Source organism: Charadrius vociferus, unplaced genomic scaffold, assembly GCF_000708025.1.
Source record: "Charadrius vociferus isolate BGI_N301 unplaced genomic scaffold, ASM70802v2 scaffold15, whole genome shotgun sequence".
Classification (NCBI taxonomy): Eukaryota; Metazoa; Chordata; class Aves; order Charadriiformes; family Charadriidae; genus Charadrius; species Charadrius vociferus.
In genome coordinates, this window is record NW_009650064.1 from 9,936,634 (window position 1) to 9,960,236 (window position 23,603).

General features: G+C 36.4%; 2 protein-coding genes across 2 annotated transcripts in view; one reads left to right on the plus strand and one right to left on the minus strand.

Moving 5' to 3' along the window:
* The first annotated feature begins 276 nt into the window (after positions 1–276).
* RMDN1 (regulator of microtubule dynamics 1) lies at positions 277–13,890 on the plus strand. The gene is made up of 9 exons (XM_009891944.1): positions 277–394; positions 3,112–3,199; positions 4,929–5,088; positions 5,804–5,893; positions 6,545–6,600; positions 8,685–8,772; positions 10,412–10,442; positions 11,664–11,797; positions 13,708–13,890. Exons 1-9 carry the CDS (start codon positions 277–279, stop codon positions 13,744–13,746), a joined length of 804 nt encoding a protein of 267 aa, XP_009890246.1. The 3' UTR covers positions 13,747–13,890.
* A 3,041-nt stretch (positions 13,891–16,931) lies between these two features.
* WWP1 (WW domain containing E3 ubiquitin protein ligase 1) overlaps positions 16,932–23,603 on the minus strand; it is a 37,188-nt gene continuing 30,516 nt past the window's right edge. The window contains exons 19-23 of the mRNA XM_009891866.1: positions 22,123–22,243; positions 20,790–20,894; positions 19,418–19,514; positions 19,035–19,107; positions 16,932–17,851 (exon numbers count right to left, since the gene is read on the minus strand). Of these exons, the coding sequence (XP_009890168.1) occupies positions 17,752–17,851; positions 19,035–19,107; positions 19,418–19,514; positions 20,790–20,894; positions 22,123–22,243 (496 nt within the window). The 3' untranslated portion in view covers positions 16,932–17,751. The remainder of the gene's footprint in view (positions 17,852–19,034; positions 19,108–19,417; positions 19,515–20,789; positions 20,895–22,122; positions 22,244–23,603) is intronic.

The following is a 23,603-nucleotide window of genomic DNA, read 5'->3' on the forward strand; positions in this document are numbered from 1 at the left end:
GAGGGGGTTCAGTCTAGTGCTCTGTTCGTATTTTGAAGCGTCATTCTGATCCTCTGTTAGAAAAAAAAAAAAAAATCTTCAGAAGAAAATACCCTCCTGATGGTGTGGTGGTTTGGTTTTTTTTTCCTTTTGAAGGTGTTTTTTTTCACTTTTAAAAGTCTTTTCTCTGTTCAAAAATCTGAAATAAAAGTTGTAGTAGAGACAAGAAAAACTTTTTTAATTCAGAATGACAATGTTTATTAATGCTAATTAAACATTAATTAATCTTATGATCCCATGCAGGTGCTTAGAAAAAGCCTTCAAAGGGGGGTTGTGCTTTCAGCGGGGTCCTTTTTGGTTTATGAAGCTCAGAAGCTGATTTCTGGCTTTGCTGAGGTTCATGCGAGCTTCAAAGGTAATATATTCAAATTTTGAAGTACATAAGTTATTCTAATGTGAAACTTAAATTTTTTAGTGCTGGAATTGTATAGGAAAATGGTGTAATGCTTTTGATTTTCTCCACTAAGACTGCATGCAGTGTGTTTCCATGATGGGCTGCTTTTGAATTGGTTCATGGTAGCCTTGTAGCAGTTTAATGAGTGATTCTTTCAAGTGTCACTGAAAGCAGAACTAGTAGCTCATCCAGTCTAGGATATAACACGTGCAGAAGGTGTATGATACCTAATTTGTTGCCCATCATTTAAATAACTCTTATTGAGAAAGATATGGTTCAGTTAGGAATGCAGACCGAACCTTAATCAATTTATAGAAATCTTAGTTCAGGTTTTCTATATGAACACAGTGTGATTCCCATTTAATCTAGTCAAGCAACACTGAGATTGCATTTGAAATAAAGTTGAGGAATGGCTTGTATTTTTGTAAGACTGAAAGGGGGAGGGGGAGGGAAGAAAAGCCTTGCTTTACCTACCAAAAAAGAATAGTGATAAAATGTCCTTTTTAAGATCTGAATAAAGATAGGCTTACTACTGGAAGAAGAGTAATATTATCTTTAAAGGGGATATTATTGCAGCACTTAACCTTGTCTATCAAGTTGTAGATTAAGGGCCTTTGAGAGTAAGCCTGCCTGAATAGAGAGTGAGCTGAAATGTCTGCTTACTGTGTAGGTAGGATAGTAGTCAGTTCAGATAACTTGTTTCTCTGTGTCTCAAAGAGAGGAACACCTTAGATGTTTATGCTTATAGAAATAAAAATTCAGACAATAGACTTTTGGACAGATAAGGAACTGTTTTAGAACTGTAATAGAAGGAGCTTCAGTGAATAGATTTGATAGCTACTCAGTACAAAAATAAGAAATTTCCCATGAGAAACATAAATAACACTACTTAGTTGCCTGTGCTCTGTTTTAGTGCTCTCATTTGAATCTGACATTTACATTGCCAAGAAAAGCAACGTTAGTGGGCTTTCTATGCAAGACAAGTAGTAGATATGGTGAAAATAAGAGGAAAAAGGAAATACCTGAAAGACACTCTTACAGAAATAGAAGTCTAATAATTTACGTAAAACGCCTGGTGGGAAGTGTGTTCAGAAGTTTGAGTTCTGAGCATTTAGTTATTAGATATGTTAGTAGTGTTCAGGTAGTCTCAACAAGCAAAACACTAAAGATAATACTGAAGATGTATCGTGAAGCTAATCTCGGACACTAAAATCCAAAGTCCACGTAGACCATTATCTTATCTTATCTTTGAAATGGTTGACAGAAGGCATTTAGAGATAGCAGAGTTAAAAATTATCCAGAATGCTCTCCTGATCTTCAGCGATTTATATTCTAGGGTATTTTTAAGCTGAAGATGAGGCTTTTGTATTTAATAGCCTTCAGTGTTTTTTATTTCTATAAGTAAAACTGTGATGCTGTGAAACATGACTACCATATTCAGTAGATAACTTGAAAAAAGGAAGCTTATAAACATGATTAATTTTTACAAAGGGGAGGTAGAGCTTATGTTTTGACTTAGAAGTTTGATCGTGGACCCAGGAGTAATACCAAAGTGATGATAAGCATAGCTGAAAGTTCTGTAAGAAATTAGACAAGGCCTTTGACTTAAAAGGGAATTTTTTTCATGTCTTAATGTTGGCAGAAGAGTAAACTTAGAGTTTGTTCTTCTCCTGTACCGTTATATACTTCAATAGCATTAACTACATGCTTACCTTTGGGTATTTTTCCTCCTAATCTCTTGTGTTCTTATGCTAGAATCCTGTATTGTATGGTGTTTGATATTTTTGTTTCTGGAATGCTGTTTTATGTACTATACATATTATATTTATTTATGTATTACTATATTCAGCCAGTTGCAGAAATCATATTTCCCCATCTCTGTATTATTTTGAAGTATTTTCTAGGAAAAGAAATTTAAGTATCATAAGAAACATGGGTACTTAGTTCTTAGATTGATACTCTAGAAAGCCAATTTTGGTTTTCAAAATTATTTTTGCTTTCAGTATCTTGAACACATAAAGGTTTCAGTAGGTGAACTATATTTTTTGGAGTCGTGTTTCTGTAAATCTTAAGGACTTCAGTCAGAAAACCTTTAAGCAATGTTTCATTTTGGCTTGTTGAGTAAGATAAAGGGACCAACTCCATCTCCAGTCATATCCTGGCAAAACTGTGGAACCACATTGAGAATGAAATTTATTTTATTTTTTTTTTAATTTTTACTATTGGATTTACGTTCTGTACATACACTAATGAAGGGGGTTTGTTACTCTCAGATCTCTACTGCACATGCCCTCCCGGTCATATTTTTCATACCAGGTTTTTTTCCTGCCATTTTCACAAAGAAGAAAATAAATTTCTTCTAGTAGTCTGATGCACTGAGAAAGATACTTTTGCATGTTAAACCCATTAAGCATCCAAAGCTCTGTTACTGAAAGCTGTTTTGTAGTTTCATGAGAGGTGTGTATTCAGCACTGTTTCTCTTCCTGGTTGTTTATTGTAAATGTAGTTTATCCAATCCTGCTGTGTGTGTAAGTTGTTTGGAAAGATGGCCTAAGAAGGAACTACATCGTTTGTGTTTCGGCTAGGTTATCTTGCTCTAAAATGTTTTGTTTATGCTATAATGTCCTAATTGCATGTAATTTGTTCTTCTGTTTCCACAATTTTAATTCCTTCTTAAGTGGAAGAAGTTATAGAGCAAGCAGACTACCTGTATGGGAGTGGAGAAACTGAAAAGCTCTATCGGTTGCTGGTTCAGCATAAAAATAGGTACTTGATTGCATTGAGACATTACTGTGACTTCTTTTCTGTACTCTTCTGCATCAGTTTGTCAACTAATGTTCTCATTGTGGTATGCTGGAGAACCTTGCTTTCATCCTTAAGTAAGTAGGAAAGAAGAACTCTTGGTCTTTTTCCTCCTCATGGAAAAATGTATGAAGAAAGGACTGGTAGCTGTAGAAGATAAGGGTTGACACTCAGGTTTTTCAGTCCTGCAAAGGAGGGTTTTCTGCTTGTTTGTTTTGTTACTCTAATGTGTTTACACATTAGTAAATGATCAAAGTACGTAGAGTTCAAGCATTGAAAATTTTTAAGAGTCGCTGTTTCATTTCTTTTTCATTGCTGACCAGCTGTTCTTTTTGTTTTCGTTTGTCTCGCATTAGGATTTGAGTCTGAACCAAAAAAAGCTCCTTACTTAAGTAGTTAATATCTTAACTGCACAAAACGTTATTGATAAGCCATCTGGGACAAGCTGTTTAAGGAAAAAGCAGAAAATGCATTGCAAACTGAAGAGCCCATTCCTTTGGAGGAGATAAGGCATCTCACTCCTGGAACATTTCTGGAGGAAATCAACTGTTCAGTTGTTTTCAGTAGTTTTCAGTTAGGTTTTTTTTCTCTCATTCTTGCCAGGGGTGCAAGTATAAAGCCTGGGAAGTTAAATGAAGGTCCTAGTCTGTAAGGGACACCATGTCATAAGCAAGGTGTAAACTTGCTACTAGGCGTATAACAATACTAACTTTTCTGTGAGGAGTCATGATTTCAGTAGCAGTACTTGCCATTTTTGTGACTTGGCTGAAAAATGAGTTTCTGTTACTGTGTCAATTGGAGCAGGACTGCTGTGCTGTGAGCAGTGACTCAGTTTTACTTCAGATAAGAAAACTGGCTTTTATTGATACTCTGAGTTTAGCAATAACTCATGTACACTTTTTACATTTTTGGTTTCTGGTAGTTTTGACCAGTATTCCTGTTGCGGGAGGAGGGAAAGTTTTATAGTCAGATAGCCAGAATCTCTGAAAGACTTTCTAAAATTAAATTTAATATTAAAGTCTCTATTAAAATAGTAAGCCAAAATTAAAATGGTAGTTAGCTAAAAGTATTGTAAAGTGCAAGCAGTGTTTCAAAAAAATACATTAACAAAATAATAAAACTTAAAATCCCTTATCTTTGGCTCTAATATAAGATACACCATTTGATACAGTGATATAAATAAATATATAAATGTACAGCTTTATGTGGTGGTGGTGGGGCTAATCTATGTTTGTTTCACTGTTCTAGAAAGAATTTTATTATTTAGATACAATTGTAGGGGGAAAAGAAGCATAATATTTTAACATTCCTAGTAAACATTAATATCGAATCAGTGGAATGCTGGAAAAAATACCATCTAGCTAACACCAAAGTAGTCTTCGTTTTCCACCTGGTGTTTTGAGTGGTACTGTTGGGTTTTTTAAATCTGCATCTTTTTTTAAGAAAACAAAGTCCTTTCCTACAGATATGTTTGCTTCACAGACCAGAATGGCAGAATGAAGGTATCGTCAGACAGTCGGAGGGCTTTTCTTTGTTGTTTGTTACCATGGGATTGTATGTAGCATAGAATGACAGATGATATGCTGTTGTCTCATCACCCACTTGAGATACATATTGAAAGACTGGTTTAAGACCTTTGCTTGCTTTTTTTCCATTATTGCTTTAAAATGTTAGTGTTTCTGTTCATAACTAGTGATGACGCAGAGTTGTTATGGCGGCTGGCACGGGCATCGCGAGATCTAGCTCAGCTTAGTAGTACTTCTGCAGAGGAGAAAAAACAACTGGCGTATGAAGCCCTTGAGTATGCAAAAAAGGCACTGGAAAAAAATGAATCAAATTTTGCAGCACACAAGGTGAGCCAAGCAAAATAACTGAAATCTTGTTCTTTGATTTCTGTCAGTAGGAACTGGAACAAATGTCATTGTCCTGTTTCAGCAGACTTCAGCTAATTTAACTTTTTAGTTGAGAATGAGTGTGACTTGTAATTCTCCCTAACTTTTTTGGAAGATCAGAGTTTAGACTTTTGCAGCTAAATTTCCTCTATGCATGAAACAGGAACTGGTTAAATGTGTGCAGGACTGTCGAAAAAGGTGACTGATTAGGCTGGTAACAGCCGATGTAGTCAGCTTATCCTTCTCTGATGCAGCCTTGAAAATGTTATACATGCTGCCCCACACTCAGCATGCTGGTTTTGTGTGCAGCAGTAGCTCTGTAGAGTTTCACTGGAAATACTTCAGGCTCTGGCTTTGTTCTACTCTTTTTTTTTTTTTTCTTCTTTTTTTTTTTTTTGTGCTGCTTCTCTCAGGCAGAGAGGTAACAAAGTATAGTCACTTGTGTTGGCATCCCTGATAAGAAGAGGACATTAATTCCCTTATGTGCGCAGACCAGCAGGTTGCTCTGATGCTGCCTGAGCTGTTCATAAGGAATACTTCTTGCTTGTTGTCATTAGTGGTGATGGAAGCGGTTCTGTTTGTTGGTTTTTTGTTTGTTTTGTTTGGGTTTTTTTATTTACTATTAATAGCTATAGCATTTTATTAAATGTTTTTATTTTCATTCTTTGAATTACAGTGGTATGGAATTTGCCTCAGCGATGTTGGAGATTTTGAAGGAATCAAGACTAAAATTGGAAATGCCTTTGTTATCAAAGAGCACTTCCAGGTAATGTACACGGTTTTTTGCATATGACAGCATTAATGCATCCAGTAGGTAAATTGTGTGACAGTTGTGAACTATTTTTTGGCGAAAACTTGCAAGTGTACTTCTCTTCAAATATCCTGGTGACTCTTTGGTTTTGGGGTTACTGCGACAGTGCTGAAATGCCCCAGCAACAAGGAGAACAAATTATCTGCAGTAAATGAAGTTCCTATAGAAGAGTGGCTTGAAATAACTGAAGTGGTTTTGACAGCTCTTAGGACTAGATAAAATGTAACTGTGCTGTTGAGAAATGGATGTGTGGCTGTCCTTTTAACTGTGGATTGTGTAGCAGTAAAGGACAAATACTGGAGAAAACAAAGGACTACTGATTTTCTGTCACCAGAGATTATATAAAAATCTGAACACGCCAAGTCTCATGTGAAACTAATGACTTACTAAACAAAACTGCTTAGAAATCTGTCAGTGTCTTCGGTTTTTTGGAGGTGAGCAGATTTAGTTGTGCACTGAATAAACACCATATTGGCTTGAAATTCTACACACAGTTAGTCCTGTTTAATTAACAATAGGATAACAAGTCTAATTTTTTCAATGTATTTTAATCCAAATGTGGCAGAGCAACTTTTTACATCTTGTGGTTTTTTTCCCCCTCACTAGAGAGCCGTTGAACTGAATCCAAAAGATGCTACAACAATTCATCTTATAGGCATTTGGTAAGTTCTATTTTCAAACAAAAGTTAGCATGTGGCAAAAAAAATAAAAGCCAGAATATAAAGTGTCTTATATGAATTGCAGAAATGCTTGGAATAATTCAGTGGCTTGCAATTAGTTGATGCAAACATGGAGACCTATTGAACAGGTACAGGATGTCATGCCTTGAAAAAGTCTGGCTGTTAATTCTTATGCATTTCAAAAAGATGAAAAATATTTGTTCATTCAATGTATTTGTTTTACTGTATGGAACTATGAAAAACTAATTTTGCAGACATGTGTGTTTCCATAGCAGACACTAGAGATTGTGAGTACTACTCATTTTGTTCTACTGGTATGAATGGAGACAAAACTCAACACTGAATTTACATTGAATTTCAGTGATGGCTGCAACTTAATACAACCTGCGTATAGTGAAAAACTATCAAAAGTGAGATGTGTTCCTAAAATACTTCCATTATTATCTGTCATGGTACTGTATTTTAAAAGTTATATTTAAGTGAGGACAGCTTATAAATGCATATGCATTGACAAAAATCTCTGAAATTGAATTTGCTGCTCAGTAAAATTGGTACTAAGAATTACTGTTACAGAGCAGGCGAAGGGACTAGAAATACAACTTCCCATGTAACCAGGGCATTCTGTGGAAGCAGTGTAGTTGAAAGCAGCAGTATCTTTTATGTGTTAGTGAGAGACTCCAGACAGCATTTCTGGTTATTTGTCTGAAAGAGACCAAAGCTGCTGCATTGTTTTACAGGAAATCTCTACTGTAAGACTGCGAGTTTGAAAATAAACAAAGACAATGTATTTGTAGCTTATAAAGAAAATACTAAAAACCACAGCCACCTTCTCTATGTTTTTTTCTGGACTCTGGAGTATTAAACTACAATCTACTGCTCCACAGGTTTTTTTACTAGTTTACAAACTTACTTCAGTTTTTCAGCGTCCACCACTTGTTCCCACATGACCTAACCATTGCTACAGTCCACATTTTAAAACAGAGGTGTATGCTACCAACTGAATGAGCCTCAAGGTCAGTTTTGAGATACGAAGCCTGTGCTGGAAAGTACTTAAGACATTGTTCCTAAGGAAAATTAGAAAAGATGATCAGAAATGTGAGATTACTATTGCTTTGAGCACTAAAATATCCCCATATTTTATATTTAAATATACCCATTATTGAATCCCAGAGCATCTCCATCTGAAACTGGAATTTGGTATTAGCCAATTCTTGAGTATTTTTCTAGTTTCTCTTTCTAGTCTATCCTGGACTGAACCTCTTTTATTGGCATTTCTCATAAGGCACATCTGATAGCAAAATTTCAACTCAGACTGTATTCCATGTCTTGCCTCCCTCTCTCCTCCGAACACTTTCATATTTGCATTTATTAATTTTTCACGTCCTATAGAGTGCTCTATTTTACACAGTGAAGACTGGTTTTGTACTCATTGTGGGAGGGTAATAAAGTGAATAGTGTTATTTAATGTTTACACCCGGCAGTTCTACATACTTGAAAAATTTAAATCCTTTCAGCATCTCCAAGATAGGTGACTGATTACCTTTGTTATTCAGTAGATAGGAAAACAGCATAGAATGGCCTAGCCTAGAACACAGTAGTTTGATTCTTGGGTTTATTTTCATTCTTACAGATCAGAGTCTTTCAGGAACATACTGCAGATCTGCTTTATATTAATAATTGAGAAAAACAAGGTAATGTTGAGGCAAGGCAATGACATTACTCAGTTGTGCCCTTTTTTGCAAATATGCTAGAACAATATCAAATAACATAAATCATTAAAATCATTCAAGCTTAAAAGCTGTCTCATGGTTAGCACCTGTCTCCAGTTTTGTCTAATGTAATAGCAATAAAAGACAGCAAAACTTCTTTAGCAGAGCTATGCAGCAACTTCAAACGCCTTGCTATTTTGTTGTACAGTTGTAAGAACTTGCTTATAGAATTTTCAGTGTGGTTGGAGTTGTTCTGACTCTTGGAAGCAACAATTACGAAGTCCACAATATGAGAACGTTACTCGAAAACAAGAGAAAAATGTAAAGGGTATACACAAATGTTTCCTTTTGCTCCAGGTGTTACTCCTTTGCTGAAATGCCATGGTACCAAAGAAAAATAGCTGCAACACTATTTGCCACACCACCAACCTCCACATTTCAAGAGGTACAATATGCAAATGTTTCACAGATTATTATTCCCCCTACAAAGCTGCTGATATACTTTTACTAATTTTCCTGACAAAGCTGACCTCTGCTTATGGAATAATCATGGGTTTGTGAGTTTACAACTGTCATTAATAAAATTGGGAGAGTGAGGGATATCTAAAACCATAAAAATCTTCAATTTTTTTCAGCTGTGGCACACACAGAACCGTGAACGTTATTTCATGTCATTTGTGCAGCAGAAAATAACAAGCTATATGTAACTTAGTTTGTATTTACTATTCTGATCTATTGCATATAATTGTCTGTACTAGATCCGGTGCTGATTATTTATATGGTGGTGTTATACCATGTACTTATTTGATAGGACTATTAGAATTTTCCCTTTTATATTATAAAACAGTAAGCTTGTTTTATTGCTTACCACTAACAAATACCTTCTCATCCCCTGGCTACATATGTTTTGGTTTTTTTCAGTTGTAAGTATTTTTGTTCATTTTTGCTATGAAAGTTCTTGTTGTCATATACCCTAAAACACACTGTCCAGATGTGTATCTTCTAGGGTGACTTAACACAGTATGCATCTTATTTAACAGTTCTACATATATAGAAACTTGAAAATTAAATTGGTAATAGGACAGTTTGCTGCAGCTGTTAAAATCTTTGTTTACATCAACCAATGACTGCCCCACAATGTTTTCTTCTTTTAAGGGGGGGTGCAGGAGTCACTCGAAAGTAATTGTAGAAGGCTGCTTTGCTGTTACAGAGAAAGCACTTTAAGCTCTGACTGAAAAAGAAATAAAAGGTTTTCATGGAATGTCAAGCTTGTAAGTTTTGATGAAAATCACTCTTGGAAGAATACAAAGTGTCAGCCAGGATTTCGAATACTGCAGAACCATGCCGGTCCCAGCAGCAAGTTCTGTAGCACTTAAAAGTGGCTGAAGAAGCAAACTTGTCTCAGAAGCTGTAGTTGAGCCATACTGGCAAAACCTCTGCAGTTAGTTTCAGTACAAAATCAGTTTTGTAGATACATCCGCACTTTAAGTCCTCTGACAATACCTTCCCTCCAGCTAGTAACATCAGGAAGACGTAGGAATGGACTGAAATTTCTGATGTGCTAGACAAGACAGGAGATTAGTTGAAAAATGTGTGTGGATTTCATAAAGGTTTATTCTCATGTAAGAGGATCTAACTGGTGCTCTACAGGAGTCAGTTCTCCCTGAAGTATTTTTCAACATTAATGGCCTGAATAATAAGATTCGTTTCATCTGTTAAATTTATACGTGAGAACAGGCTGGGGGAAACGGAGATATGCTGCATGGTAGAAATAAAGTTCAAAATTATCTTAACAAGTTGAAGACTGGAAAAACACAATCCAATTTTCTAGGGACAAATACAAGGTACTGTGCTTATAGAGGAAGTAGCAGGGGAATAGTTGGATAAGTACTAGTTCTGTTGGGAAGATGTCAGATTTGATTATACATTGAATGAGAACCATCAGTAGCATACTGAATTGATAAAAATAAGGTCAAGGACAGAAAGTCCTCCTTCAGCTACGTTAAGCGTGTGTGTAAGGCTTTAGTTGACTACTGTGTTCTGTTTATTCTCCATTTTAAAGAAGACAACCTTATCTTTTGCAGGCTCTTCATTACTTCCACATGGCAGAGGAAGGTAATACTTCTAGCTTTTTTGCGACAGAATAATCTTTTATGAATGACAACTTGCAATAAACCTCTAGCTTTTGGTATTATCTTAATAGCGTATGATCTGCTGATAAACGTTGTGCTCGTTGAGATTCTCAAAATATGTTACACCCTTACTATGATTACTTAGACTAACATGAGGGTTTTCTGCAGAAGAAGTATTACAGTGGACTTTGTACCTTCATTAATAATGAAGTACTCCTCTGCAGGGCATTCAACTGGAATGCAGGGGGAAGAAGCAAGCAAAAAAGGGAATTTTACGTCACTTTTTAAAAAATTTTCTTGAAGTTCAACAGTCCTCTGTATTCTAAGTAGAAAAACAGAAAGCACAATTTATTATTTCAGAAGCTATTTGGATCAGAGTGCCAGTCTAACTGGCAGTAAAACTGTCCACGCATAAATGAAAATATGGACCTATTATTTCTTCAAGAGTGAAGCCATAAGCAAAACTGACTGGCTGAAAGATAAAGGGAATACAGTGTTTTATGAAAGATTGGTATATATATCAGTGAAGTTTAAAGCAAAAGTTTATTGTGTGTCTTGCCCTGGGTGTCAAGTAATGTAGCTATGAACTGGAATAGTGGACTTAATCTCAAAATTTTCCTCCAGAACACCTCCATGTGTTATGAATCCTGACCTTAGATCCAGCAGCAGAGAAAGCCTGTGCTCTAAGTATGAACAGTAGGCAAGACCAGTCTTTAATATTCATTGATAGCCAAAGCACGCTTTGTAAAAGCAACTTCTTAAATCTCTCCTTAAAAAAAGTTGCATGTGGGTACAATCAGGTTCAAGTTTTCTTCCTGTGCAGCAAAAGCTAAGCCGATATGCGTGGTCTGAAGCTAGGAAATGTGCCTTTTATTTCTTTGCCTGTACTTGCCAAGCTGGCTCCATTGTCTGTTGCACCTGCTAGGTCCAGAAAAGCACAGAATCCGCAAAGCAAAGCTGGTGGGCATTAAGCTCTTTGTGAGGAATCTAATTTCATTTAGCATATTAGCTAACAAGCTGCTAGCTAACGTAACTGTATGAGACCAAAATCTAGCAAGTAAAAGTTTTGCATTGGCTTCCTTCTGATCCAAAGCCAAAATACTATTCATCTTTTCCAAAATAAGTATTTAAAGGAGTGATGCTATATAGCTTTGATAGTATGCTGCTTGTTCTCATTTAAAGCTTTTCTCCTGTCTCTATACAGCCGACCCAAATTTCTACAGCAAAAATTTGCTCTTTTTGGGGAAGACATACTTGAAGTTAAACAATAAAAAGATGGCGCTTCTGTGGTTAAGCAAAGCAAAGGAGTATCCTGCACATACAGAAGAGGACAAACAGGTAGGAAGTTAAAAACTGTAATAGTACAATTGTATGCTGTAACCAACACGTGTGACATCGTGGCAGTGGCATGTTTTATAAGGTTAACTCAAGAGTAAATTGTAGTTCAGCACCTATATTCCAGGATTACATCCAGACACTGAAAAATTCTAGTATGTTGGTAACTGTCTCTGAACACAGACTCCCTTCTCATGTGCCTAAAACAGGAAAGGTAGAAGTTATATTTTGCAAGAGCTAAAAACCACATGAACAGGAGGCAGAATAAAGCATGGATGTATCAAAAACTTGCTAAATCGATAAAACTTAAGATTGCAGTTCTGTCCAGGCCCCTAGGGAGAGTTTCACACTATCTGAATTAAGACAAATGGAAGTAATGTATCTTTGACAGCAAATCTCCAATGAGATTTTGTCTCCAGTGAGATGAGACACTTCATTACCCTTTGGAACTGCTCAGGAGGATCCTGGTTTGGATGGCATCTGCCTCCTACCTAAACACAGAGTACTTCCAGGAAGGGTAATCCATTACACTTGTTCAGACCTAATACTGCGTTCAGTATAAAGTACAGTAATTGCAGTTATCATTCATAACAATCCTGTTAGCAGCAGGACTAACAAAGCCTGATTTCCAATTGATTTTTCTTATGGTTGGTTGACCTCTAATGCATTTAGCATTAAGCTGCAGCATGAGATGCTTTAACTGTTAGAGAAAACACCCAAATGTGTTGTGACATTCTGAATGTCCGAATTGTAAGAAACAGTTCTGTAGGATTTTGCACTTCAAACCTCAGAAAAAACACTCCTGAAGTTTCTCTCTTTAGGTCCTCCAATAAGGCTTGAACTGTTTCTTCCAAAAGCAAACTCCTTCAGTAACATCTTTCAGTAGAAATATAAGTAAGGGTTCCATTCCTCCACTCCGTTCTAAAATGTATAGGAATTTAATAACCTAAAGGAGTAGTGGTCTCGGGTACGTATGAAATTGGTCAGTTCTTCTGACAGTTACTAGTAGCTGGAGACATATGTGAAACCAGCCATCACAAAAGCCTGCCTTTCTTTAGAAAGCCCCACAAAAGGAGTTGGTAGCAATTGTTGTGCAGTAGCCAAGTTGTTAAACCACTTACCTGGTGTAGCAGTGCTTGGCCTCCTGCTACAAACAGCTATTTCCTTATCTTCTATAAGGGTGCAAAGCTGCTGAACGGGGAGAGGTGGAATTCTCTCCGTTCTCTGCCTCAACGTGTAAAATGCAAATTCATTGGGAACTAGACTTGGTAGTCCAGTAAGAAGGAAACTGGCCTGTGCAAAGAAATGGGCAATCTTGTCTCTGCCTTTGGCAGAGGGAGGCATTAGTAGGTTTTCGGGGTATGTTTTACTGCAGACACTAGGGGGTATCTGGCTTACATCACCTGCACTGCTCGCTCTGTCAGGACCAGGAGTTGGGTTGGTTGGTTTTTAATAGAGATGTTAGATGTCATATTCAAATTTTATTAGATTTTACCCAGAATTCCTAGGCAAATGGAGTCTCAAACAGTATTCTCACACTTACTTAGCCACTGCCCACAGTTTTGAAAACCCAAGGTTGATTGGTTGCGATCACAGATAGGACAACTTACTACATGCTGCTATTGGCCTACAGCAAATCAAGAGCTAATTATCTGTATTCAACCCAGATAAACCTACCACGTATGTAGTAAGTGAATTACACTGAAGGCACTGGCTGCTTTAGTGGTTTTACCCCCATTCGTGTTTCAAGTATTGAGCATCTTGAACTACAGGAAGAAAACTGACTAGTCTTAGGAGGGTTCTAAATTTACAGAACTGTGGTGAGGTGTCTGGGTGCTTGCATGGTAAGTTCTGCTAGAAGAGTCTATATCTACCTGCCGCTGTTTTGTTATGAGTGTATTTATTTCTTTCAGGTACAGAAAGAAGCTTTGGAGTTGCTAAATTCTATATAACAAGAAACAAGATAATGGGAATTGAGCAGCATAGGAAAAAGACCCCACATACTACTTTGGTGTATGGAAGCTGTTAATAAAAGGAAAGACTAAACCTGCAATCTCCATCTCCTTTCAATTAAACTATCAACTAGAAGATCTGTTTCATTACGTGATCCTGCATGATTTACAGGGGAATAAAGGGCTTCACAGACAAGCAGGGTATATGTTGGAGGGGAAAGGCTGGGGCAGTGGTTATGCAGGTTTGTAATTAAGTTTTTCTCACTGCTCAGCTACAAGTTGTGTGAGGAACAGTAAGAAACATGACTAGCATAACTTTACAGAAAGGAGGTACAAAGCCATGACATAATTATAAACCTGCAGTTTTTTCTAGAGCGTTCTCCTTCTGTAGGGTTCAACAGCCTTCAAGAGTAATATATGTTCACATTATTAGATGCTCCTATAGATTTCTCATTAAGGCTGCACAAGCAATCTTAATTCTGATACACTTAAATGCTAGTGTTTGACTTTGCAAAAAGTGCTGTGGTTTAAAAAAGAAAAAAAGTGAAGTGCGAAACACGTAAAAAAAATCCTTTTATGGGTGATACCAGCACATGGAGTGAGAAGCTTTCTGTGAACTGTGAAAACCTATTTGCACATTGAGAAGCTGTGAGTTGTGAGGATTTAGTGGCTGCACAATGTTTGCGGGACGTATGCACTCCTTCTCCTAGATGACAATCACAGGAGGAATGCATACTCCTAATGCATTAGGAGGGAGCTACAATTTAGAGGCACAAACTTCTGTTTGCAGAGGTAAAGTGAAACTTTTTTTTTGTTCGTGCTACTATTTTAGCAGAAACTTTCACCAGAAAAATAAATTAACCTAGGTTAGATACCTAGTACAGAAAATATTTACAATTTCCCAAACAATATATTCTGATTACCCAACAGAAAAATAGGAGCAAATAATGAAAAAATGGTAGGCAATCAAATATGCATGGTATTGCTAGTAGAAAGTCGAACAATCTAGAAGAAAGTGACTGTTAATACCTAGTGTTTGCTTTAATAGAAAAGGATATTGCAGTCTATAGCAGGAAGATGAAGAAAGGCATAAATTGCTTAGACTAACAAACCAAGCCTGTGCCAAGTCCGTAGTAAAAATCCAGAACTGAGAGACAATCTAGAGTTTTAATTCTAACCTCAGGTCACAAAACTAGTTAAAAGACTGTTTTCTCCGCTATGATCAAGTAATTCCTATTTTTCTATTAGTAGAGCATTAAAACGAAGTCTTCAATATATCAAAGTCCTGGGGTGGATAATATGCAGCATTTCAGAAACAGTCTTCAAATTTTCTGCATTCATACACTACAGAAACATCTGCCATGCACAAAACCGCTTCTAGTAGCTCTGTGGCTGAGGCACCCTACTTCTGTGCCTTTGCTGCTGCAGAAAACCATGTCTGCACAAAGTGAAAGGCTATCCAGGTACCAAGGAAAAATGGTTGAGCATTTGGAGAAGAGCAGCTGAGTTGCTTGCAGAAAGAAACCGAGCCCACGAACTACACAGTTCCTTCAAGTAGCATTAACCTCGCTGGTTCCCCCAGCTGATCTCCAGCCTTTGCTGCCTTTCCTTTCTTTGCCGTCTTCCCTCCCCCCCAAGTACAGCTGAATTATGGGGAACGCAAACAGGAAAAGAAAAAGTTACAGGGTGGTATTACTCAAATTCCCAGAAAAGTCCAAGTTTACTGTAACTACACACACCGAAGTAGTGGTGTTTTTTTTTTCTCATAAGAGCCATGGTTTTAGTCAGTCCTTTGAAACCAATTAGTAGACCATATACATGTGCAGAAAGGCCACTGGGTTTGGTTTTTTCCTTGCTCACTAACCCTTACCTGCAGGAAAAACTATCGCAGTTGTGAGACAGCTGAAATTATCAAAACAATAAAGCAACTACATTCTTGTGATGTGCTGTCTTTTTTATTATTTTTTTTTTCCACTTACTCACAGATTCACAGAATTCAGCAGTTGGTAGTGGTTGACCAAGTCATTCATTAGTGCAAATTCATGAAGTTCAACTCTATGACATTTAACCCTCTTAATTGTCTTTTAGGCAAGCCACACACTTCTGTTGCCCGGCCTTTGACATTTAGTTTCGGGGTGGGTTTTTTTTAAAGCTTCCTCCATTCTAACCAGCATAAGTCATAATTTAAGTGGATTTGCACTTGAAATTAATTTAATGCTGTATTGATGAAAATGGTTTTGCAGAAGATACTTGGCGTAGTATGAAAAAACCTTCAAAAGTGGTGGAAATTTTTAAAGCTCTTACAGGAAGTTCCTGTAAGACAGCAGTCTGTTGAGCCTGGTGCACCACCGCTGTGTTACCAAAGTTACATCAGGTTAACAGCTCCGCAGAAAGCTGTGCCTATTGAGTACAAAGCCTGAAGAGAATCCAATATGTAGAAAAATAAAATTTTGGCAGAATTCAGTTGTTGCATTGGAAAGATACATGAACAGATATAGCTATTTTTTCTGCATGTACACTTTTAACAGTGCAATATGATATGTTACAGAAGTGTTAGGACATCATTTTCATGTGTGTACAAAATTCTGTATAAGTTAAATGTAATGGAATTTACAGTTAATATTTAAAGCATAATACAAATGGTAATTTTAAACATGTTTTGACTATAGTAAGGAAGCACGGTTTGCTAAAAGTAGCATTTAATATAATTCACATGGATAAGGTGTTAAATTATTATTTTTTTTGAAAACACATCTTTGCAGTTCAGCAAATGCCCTCAATGCCAATAAAACTGATTTAAAAATGGCTTTATATTATTGTGCACTTAGGACAAACTTGACCTACATAAAAGAACGACAGGTTTTAGACATACTTAATTCAGATACATCTGAATTTCTGTAAGAACTTAAGCGGAATGAGAGTATTTAATACTTAAGAATATTTTTATCTGTGCAGAGCTTATGTAACTTTCATTTTATTCGGGTTTACTAGATCCAATAACTGAAACTGAACATGAACATAGAAAGCAGCAAAGTTCACATTACCTTTTGTATACCCTTATAGCTCAGTTTACATTAATATACTCTACAAAGTTGTAAAAAGGACATCACGGATTGAAAAGGGAAAGAAGAAACAACAACAAAAAAAGAAACCTGTAAGACACCAGACCAAGGAGAGAATGTGTAATATTTTCTCTTTTATTATTTTTTCTTTGAAGATTACCTAACATCCTCGTGGTAATAACCCAAGGTAATATGTAAACAAATTTCAATGCTGCTCAAATGAATTAAAATATTCTGTTCAGCTCCTACAGTAAGTCAGAACAGTGGCACCGATTCCTTTGAACATTAAATCACATTCATCTTATTGTACATGACTCTTGTGCAAGTAGTAAAGGCTTTATTCATGACCTTGGCTACATCAGGAGAGAGGGATATATCAGCTATTCACGTATTTAAAAAAATTAAACAGACAGAACAACATATTCTGTCGTCTCAAATACCAGCAGCATCTTTCTACATATTTAGGATACGTTTGGCCTAAGCCTTTAACACCTTTTAGAACAGCCATGCAATAAAACAAACTTGGAGATGTTTCTTAAGAGAGAACGCAGAGCAGTTTAAACATTTTTCTGAATAATAAAGCCAAGATAAAGCAAATCCAGGCCCTTTTAAATGGCTGCAACTTTTCATACACTTAAAGCTCTATAAAACTAGAGCCTATTAGTATATATATTTATATTTTTTATATATATTTTAAATAAGTCTCTCGTTTGCTTTCAAAATTTATGAGGGTTTTTTCTGGTCTTTTGGAAGGGCAATAAATAAAAGTAGAAAAGGCTGAACTGTTTTGCATATCTTTGTGGAAGAACAGAGAACAATTATACTTTTAGAGTTCCAGAAAGATCACTGTACAGAACAAAAAGCTTATATACAATTAAGTGTGCAATTTTAGTTGGCTGGGCCTTTTATTATGCAAGATCTCCTTTTTGACTAGAAGCCACTTCTACTCTTGACCAAATCCCTCTGTTTCTTCAATGGCAAAGAGCAGCTTCTCTTTTAGTTGTTCATAGCTTTTATATGGTGGTAAATCCAAACGATTAAAACTAAGCAGAAAAAAACAAAATTTTGTTAAGTTTATCTAAATCCCATGTAGAACACTACAGAACTCAACTTCTATAGCAGCAGTTAAAAATGTTCTGATCTAACAATTACAAATGAAGAAACAGCAACCAGTGCAATCTCACCGCCTTGACGTTTCTATGAGCAGTAAAAACAAAGTTTGACGGGAATATTTTAAGAAACAAAAGACTTAGCACACAGATCAAAACCAGAACATTTGAAGACTAACGACAGCCCAAGATACAGGGAACTATAATACTCAGAGAAGGGAATGTTCACCATGAATATCATCCTAGTTTGATGCATCTCCACATTCCAGCAAGAGCGTGGAAAAGCTGAATTTTTCTCCTTCCTATGCATTCCTGGATATAAGGTTTCTTTTTCCTTCTAAACTCTGACTTAAAACGCTTCTGCCAACATTCTGTTTCATTCCATGTCTTCCCAAAAATTACCTTAGACAAAGAGGGATGTTTAACTCTCGCAATCATCACTTGAAAAAACAGCACCAGTGGAGAAAATGGTAACATGGGGGATGCCCTGAAGTAGCTTAAAGTGTGATGAATATTACTGTCACAATGTTGCCTAAGGAAGGTGTGTCCATTGTGCACACAGTATATACACGAAACTGATGCGTGTACCTGTTGCACCAGTTTGGCACAGGGTTGCACCAGTTTGGCACAGGAATGCAAAGCCAGTAATAGCCTGAAGCCTGGCAGGAAAAAGTATGTATTCTTGACTGAACATCCTTGGTTTGAACATTTGCTGTAATTTCTTTCATACTACTTTTTCTCATGACTATACATTTATCTTCTATAATGTTACTGTATAATAACTGTGTCTAATAACTGTATATACCTAATACCAAAATTACTTTTGCGCAGTTATTCAATATTGTCTAAAATAAAGAATTAGGGAAACACCTCTCAGTTCTATGCAAGAAGGATGATATCAAACTTTTGATAGATCTGATACTGAAAACTGCGTACAGTAGCAAAATTTAAGAATAGAGCAACCAGAAAACTTTTCAATACTGGCATGTCAGACCAATCAAGGAAGGTGAAGATGGAGATAGAGAACTGATTCAAATTAGACATCATTCAATTTGGTAAATGCAAGACCAGAAAAGAGAAGCACTAAAGGTACAGAAAGTTACATGTAACAACTCACCAAGTGTGACTTCTTGGTAACCAGGTTTCTTTACCAACTTTTTCAATGCAGAATTTCTGAGGACCATTACTTCCTAGAAAAGAAGATTTTAAAAAGTGCAATCTGTTCCTTTTAAGTAGTACACATGATATACACATGACACAACTCAGATACAGCAGACAGCTCACCGGGTGCTACTCAATGTTACATGAATGTGAACATTCTTCTCATGGAAACGAGATAATTTCCTGAGCATTTATAAATATATTCATGGGATTTCTGATATAAAAAGCCCTTCTAGATCCAAGGTGATGTACCTGAAGTTCCTGCTATCTGTACACTTGCAACATAGTTCTTTGCCAATGGAAGTTACAGTAAAAAAGTTTTGGTCACCTTTTACTTACCCATAAGTTCAGCAAATCCACCCAGTGGTAATCTGCAAGTGCCAGTGACAAACTGCAGAAGTCGCATGCGAACCTCGTTGTCTGTTTCTTTTACAAACTAGGCACAGAAATTCAAATTACTTAATAAAAATCTTAAACATAGCTGGAGAAAAACATAAACCCCACGAGACTGTTGAAAAAGTATAATTCCATTTTAAAAGACACCATCTTGAGAACAGTTTACCTTTCTTGATTTCAGCAAAATTGGGTAGAGGGATAAGACAGTGATTTCAGATTATATGTCCTGTCCATCATTACAATGTGAAGGCTGGGAACAGCAAATAAGAAGAATCTCTATCTATTTTATTCTACACTAGAATATAAAGCATGACAATGCTTTATATGAAGACTATTGCCATTTTGATTAAACACAGCAATAGCCTAACCACAGGCTCTGGGTATTTCAAGACTGAAGTATTCCCTGCACGTGGCAGTCCCAGTGAGAGAAAATACCATCCATAACAGCCGCATCACTTTGTAAGGAAATTCACTGAGAAAGGGAAGAAGAAGAAAAGAGAGAAGAGACGGAAAACATCTCAGTAATAGAGGGGGCACTGGCAGAAATAGATTTTTGACTCAGGAAAACCTGGATAACAAAGTAAGTATTTTTATTCTATAAATGTTGAAATATCCAAGTTACTTGAACTTCTGGTTAAGACTCTTTCAGTACCAAGCTTCTTAAAAAGAGATCACATCACCAGATCTGACTTTATTCTGACAATATGAATAAGCTAGGAAATAACTGATTTGCATCATTTTCTTATAGGAACTTTGTCAACAGCATCTCTAAAATGATGATTTATCACAAGACAGGAACTGCATAGCTATGACTTCTCTTTAGGGAAATTCATAGAAACTGGGAGCCTGTAGAGCATTTTGGGGTTTTTTTTGTCTGAAAATAATTCTTAGCCAACTTCATTAAAATGTGACTTACCAGTCTGTGCTAGACTGGCACGGTTAATAGGACAATAATAATAAATAATATGTGGCATTTCAGATGTACAGGTATTAGTACATATAAGAACATTTAGAAGGTACATCGCTGCTACGAATACAAAAAATGCTATCATTGTATAATCAATAAGATGGACAAGATATAGAAACAGTATTGATGACACAGCCATCCAAATCTAATTTGGGTATCTGTCTGCCATTTCCCACCCTGAAGTATGCTCCCTAAGAACCAGTAATCTTCCTTTCCTTCTCTGCAATGAAAAAAGATAGGAAGCAGCAAGAACTTTCATTCAGATGGCATCCGTCCACTGCGTATGTCATTTGTGTTACAAAACAAAAGAAAATCTAAAGAACTTGGAAATTTTACTGACCAACATACCTGCCAGAACCATATGATCTGCTTGCTGTTCCTTGTATAATGACGATAAACAGTGTTCCTCTGCCAGTCTGCTAAATCAACTTCTTGCATACCACAGAGCATAACCTAGAAAAGAAAGTGATTACTTTACAATATACATGTTTACGTACATAAATTAAGAGTTAATTTTGTGTCTGGTATGAGACACACTAACAAAACTGGAAGTTCTTGCTCCCAAAAAAAGGACTGGTAATTTTTTCATTTTACTCCACAGTTAGATTTTCCTTTATCCTAAGTTTACTCCTCCAAAATTATTTATGTATATAAGTGGTCTGAAAGCCTGCATACCAGAAACTTAGTTTCTTCCAAATAATAATTCAATAATGAAAGATAGTACCTTTCCCATAAAAGAAAATTTTATATTAAAGAGGGTATTACCTTTCCCATTAAAACCTTGCCTCGTATTCCAAGATGATGATGATTACATTGCTACTACTGCTACCACTAGTAAAGATAAAACACTCTGCAAAGTATAAGTCTGCAAAGTATTCATTGTGAGAGGCAATGAAAGCTCGAAGTGCTAAAGGCAAAGCCCACTAAAAAACTGAACGTTAAATAAGATAGATGAAAGTCCTTTCTCAGGAAAAAATCCCATTTAACTTAAGAAGCTTTCAGAACACTGCTTATTATATACAAGGATCCCTGGCGGGTGTCACAGAAATAAATAGGCATAGCACTACAGAGCCTTTGTCCCTGCTCCAAATCACAACCCCACAATGCACACAGGTCAGGCTGATTGTTAAGTAAACATGATGCATGCAAGCGATTCCTGTCATCCGCCCTTGGGTTACACATTCAGAATCTGCAAAATTCTGTTTCAAACCTTGTTGGTTCCTCCATCTGTCTGTCCTTAAGTATAACAACCTTAGAACCTATCCTAGACTATGTATGTGAAACTAAGCCATCACTATACACCACAATCAACTTCTGTAACATCTGCTAATTCTACCTAGACGGTAATTCTACCCGTCTACCACAGAGGGAAAAGTTTTCTATGATGAATAGATCCATCTGTGACTTCATATTCTGATCCTTTCATCGAAATTTGCAAACCACCTTTTCATACTGAGGATGGAATTTAAAATTGCCAACTGCTGAATACCACAAAACACCGATTCAATAGATACTTGCTTTTCACCATGATTTACACCCACTGCACCTATTAAATTCTCCATGTTCCAGAAGCTATCAAACGCAGCACGCCACAGATGAGAGATTCAATTGACCCATCCATTTAATCATTCCATATGCATTACATTTGCAAAAGGTAAAAATGTTGAACAGAAAACCTCACCTCCAGCTCCTTTTCATCAAAATAGTGTAGCCACTGGAGAGGGACAACTTCATTAAAACCATCAAGAAAAGCTTTGGTTTGTTCTCTAACTCCCCGAGAAAATCGCCACTCAGCCATTAGCCTGGGATGGAAAAAAAACATAAATTAAACATCAATTATCACTCAACATGAAGAAGTTCAAACACGTATGATTGCGTGTAGGTAGCCATGAGGTAACACTTCCTCCAGTTTTACTTTTTTTGTACTGTATGATTCTATAGACTACAAGGGACCTACCATACTAACAAACTCGGACAACAGTAAAAGAAGCAAGATGTATTTAGATTACCATTCCAGTTAAAAAAAAAAAAAAAAAGAGTCTATTTGTTGTTATTCACCTTTCATTAACCAAAATTCACCAGCCTTTTCAGGAAAATAATGCTGCTTGGGCACTATGATTTTGTTATGGCAAAATCTGCTCTAGCTTTAAAAGTGTATATTCCTAGTGTGTCAACATTAGAAAAGAAAAATTTCCACAGGTTTTAAAATATCTGTTCTTCAGCAAAAAACACCATGTAGGCAGAGAATAATAAGAAATACTGTTGCTCATAATACCTATGACCATGGTTGCCCAATACTTCCAGCATAAGACTATTTCCAGCTTCAACAAATAGAAGTCATTTTCTGCTTTGAGCTTCTGATTTATGCTAAGAAATTTGAGGAAGAGGTAACAGTTTTTAGGTTTCAACTAAAACGGTCAAGCCACTTCTGAATAAACAAAAAAGACAATAAATATATATACATACTATAGAAACTATTTCACTGAGAAACTAAAGACTGCTAATTGAAGTGGAAACTTTATTCACAGCACTGGACATATCAGAAAAGGATCTGTGTATATCTGCTTTTGAGATCATTCTGAATGGATGGATGAGAAATACAGGTTCAGAAAAAGAAAGGCAGTGATAAGATCAAAAGAGAAGCAGGAAAAAGCAGCATCAGAGAACAAAAAGAAAAAATAGTTCAAGTCACACCACGTTATACACCATTCTGAATTTCAGTTTCCACAGTGACAGCAAAGTTCTGAGCAATTTTGAAGTCCTCTGTCAAATACATCTCTCCCCTCCACCTGGATTTGTTACCTGAAGCTACTATAGGTAGGTCAAAATAGGTTTGCTCATTTTCAGTTTCATCTATTCTCTCATTGTACATGTAAATGACAAGACAGGTCATCTTCTCTCTATCAGGATTATTTTTTTTATTTTTTATTTTTTTAATTCGGGGGGTGGGGTGGAGGTGGGGGGGTGTCAGGGGAGAGGGAAGAGGGGTATAGGAGACATCAAAATGTACCAAGAGATCATGTGTACCAAGATACTAAAATGTACCAAGATACCATATCAATAATAGTCTGAAGGATTACATAGCAATAGGGAAACAAACAAAAAAAAAAGAAATAACAAATAATATACTGGGTCAAAAAAGACTAGAGCAACAGAAGAAAC

Excerpts from the sequence above, each read along its gene's own strand:
- RMDN1 (XM_009891944.1), top strand. The coding sequence starts at position 277 with ATGCAGGTGCTTAGAAAAAGCCTTCAAAGGGGGGTTGTGCTTTCAGCG. Across the intron at positions 3,200-4,928 it reads CTGGTTCAGCATAAAAATAG|TGATGACGCAGAGTTGTTAT; the intron begins GTACTTGATTGC and ends GTTCATAACTAG. Across the intron at positions 8,773-10,411 it reads CAACCTCCACATTTCAAGAG|GCTCTTCATTACTTCCACAT; the intron begins GTACAATATGCA and ends TATCTTTTGCAG.